At 36.0% G+C, this 2,852-nt stretch overlaps 1 protein-coding gene across 1 annotated transcript in view; it reads left to right on the forward strand.

Moving 5' to 3' along the window:
• The window catches only part of LOC140987697 (calmodulin-binding transcription activator 2-like), a 2,241-nt gene extending 2,184 nt beyond the window's left edge, over window positions 1-57 (forward strand). Inside the window, exon 3 of the mRNA XM_073456329.1 lies at window positions 42-57. Within this exon, the coding sequence (XP_073312430.1) occupies window positions 42-57 (16 nt within the window). The remainder of the gene's footprint in view (window positions 1-41) is intronic.
• The last annotated feature ends 2,795 nt before the right edge of the window (window positions 58-2,852 follow it).

A 2,852-nucleotide genomic window follows, 5' to 3' on the forward strand; every position in this document is an offset into this window, starting at 1 on the left:
ATCCAAGATTGAGTCATCTTCTTGCTTAAATCTTTATCCAGGTATATCAAATCTTAGGTCTATGTCCGGTGTATAACTCAAATTTTGAAAAAAATATACACGATATTATTATCCACTCAACCTTTGAAAAAAAAAAATCTTGCAAATATTACATCTTAAAATGAGATAAATACTGGTATCCAAAAATATACTATCCTGATAAAATTAAAATATCTAGGATTTTACACCGGGTCATCGGAAGACAATTATGATGTTCTGAAGGAAGGAAGAAGACAAACTGAAGAAAGGATGCAAAAAGCACTTGCGAGGGTGAAATCTATGGCTCAATACCCTGAAGCCCGAGCTCAGTACCGTAGACTGCTAACTGCTACTGAAGGTTTCCGAGAAACAGATGTATGACTATTTATGCTTTGGTGAAATGAATTCACTTAAAATTAATGGAAGGTTCAAATTATGTTAATAATAACATTTTTCTAGTATATGCTATATTGCTATCAGAAGTAAAGTAGAAGTCTTCTAAAAGATTTGTTTTAAGATTATTTTGTCCCAACAATTTCTATGCCTAATCTGGGTCAATATTGGAATGACAGCCACGAACATAATTCTCCATTATCATTAATTTAATGAAATTATGGAGCAGCAATTCTGGCTTTAGTGATGGCATTCTCCTTACCTGTCTTTTTATTCAGCATTAACTCTCTTGCTTAAAAAATGATAAATTTACTGCCCGTGTGGTGGTATGTATTATTGTAATGTATCACAATAACATTATTCAATCCTATAATCATGATGAATCTCGAAGTTTTTCAACGAGAATTGTTCCAAGAGATCCACCACAGCTTGGCTCATTGCAAATTTCCTGCACAACAAAGCTATGTTTTGCTAGACACTGAGTTTCCTCTATCTGTTAGAGTGGGCACACTGTTTTTTGGTTGAGGGTGGAAAATCTCTCCTCTCGAGATCTATGCAAGGATTTCAGGTTATTGAAAAACAAAATCTGATAAATGCTGTGGCTATCATGTGAATGATTGATAGTGCGTTATGATCGTTTCAAATACATGGAGGTCCAATTTGTGATTTGATAGCAACTGTATTTTAAATGCTGACAAATTTGGAGAAAATTCCTAAAAATGAAAGGTAGTTCAAACACATTCCATTGAAACAGGGAGAGAGTACAATTCCACATCTCATTTCTTTTTTCTTCTCTTGTTCCCTATCTTCGACAGGCCGGTTCCGATTCGATCCCAGACAACATGGAAGATCTAGGGTACGTTGAAGATGAAATGCTCGACATTGAATCTCTGTTGGATGATGATACTTTCATGTCTCTGGCATTCCAGTGAGCACCCCGAGGTACCTTCATCACATTCATTTACCTACTTACCTCTATTTGTAGTCAACCCAAGGTACCTTCTTCCTACTTAGCTCTATTTGTAGTCAACTTTTGTATGTACCTAGTACTGATGCTGACAGGATTCTTACAAATTATCTAATAGTAATTGTCTAATTGAACTGAAATTCTCGAGGGAGCCAGTGACAAATTTGGTCTTTTTTCTTTACTTCAAATTCATCAAATGAAGGCTCGAATCTAAGAATTTCTCATCTCTTATGGAGGGATGAAAATGCAACCCCAAAAAAAGGGAAAGAAATTGCGAAAGTTCAGAGTTCTATCTCTTTGATGACAAATGCAAGTTAAATGAATTGGAATATAATTTAAGGTTGTATTTGGATTAAAAGATTTGGTTGAGTTAAAAATTTGGAAAAAGGATTTTAAATCACTAAATATAAGATGACTTCGAAATCCAGTAAAATAATTTTAACAAAAGGTTGGGAATGTTAAATTCATTAATTCAATGAGTTTTATACTATCATCATCTATTTATGTTAGAAATTCTTTCCTCGAAATTAATAATCAATCCAAATGGCAACGTCGGGACATCTGGAATGCACAATCATATATACCATAAATCTTGTCTTGCGCTGTGTTAAAATTAATAATAGAATACTAGGTGGCTTCTTCATCAATCCCACGTTAAAGCAACACCCACCCCCAGTATATGATCAACAAGAAAAACAAATGCAGTATTTTAAAAAATTTACAAGAATATAGTTAACCAAATCTGATATGTAAACAATTCCGAAAAAAAGAATTCAGAAAATAGTAATATGATAGCAAATAAATATACAACTAATATCCATGCACGTAATTATCGAAAAGAAACAATAACATGCAAATTTGCATGTACACCCAAACTTGAAGTCAAGATTTCATTGTAGTCGAGTGCAGAAATCCTTTACCCTACCGGTGAAAGTGGGGGTTTCGAACTGTGCGAATGCTTCGTCGAAACAAGTACGCGAAAGCCCTGAAATTGTGTGGCAACAATCTGCATTAACTCTAACTTTCCCCCCAAAATATGAAGATATCAGATCCGGTACACATCCATCCACATATATCAAAGCCGTTGAGCAATCCTGAGGATCCTTCTTCCGTTGCGTTGGTGGGTTCTGATGATTATAGGATGGCGGCGGCGGACGGGGTACTGGATGCGGCAACTTCTTGTTGTGGCCTCCATGGTGTTTATGCCGTCGTTTGTGGTGGGGATGGCGTTTGTGATGATGTTTTGGTGGAGCGTGGCGGTGGTGGTGAGAGCGAGTTTGTGGCTGAACCCACCGTGCAGGGAGACGGACCCAGAATGATGGAGATCGTACAATAACCTCTTGATCATCCATGGATTCATTGGCTAAAGATACAACATTTATGCAGAGAAGGAAGAACACAGTAAAGAATATTGGATTTCTCATTTTCGTAATGATTGAACAAATTATTTTGATGCATTGGAATTTATGTTGTG

This window comes from Primulina huaijiensis, chromosome 11 (assembly GCF_012295235.1).
Source record: "Primulina huaijiensis isolate GDHJ02 chromosome 11, ASM1229523v2, whole genome shotgun sequence".
In the NCBI taxonomy this organism is placed as follows: domain Eukaryota; kingdom Viridiplantae; phylum Streptophyta; class Magnoliopsida; order Lamiales; family Gesneriaceae; genus Primulina; species Primulina huaijiensis.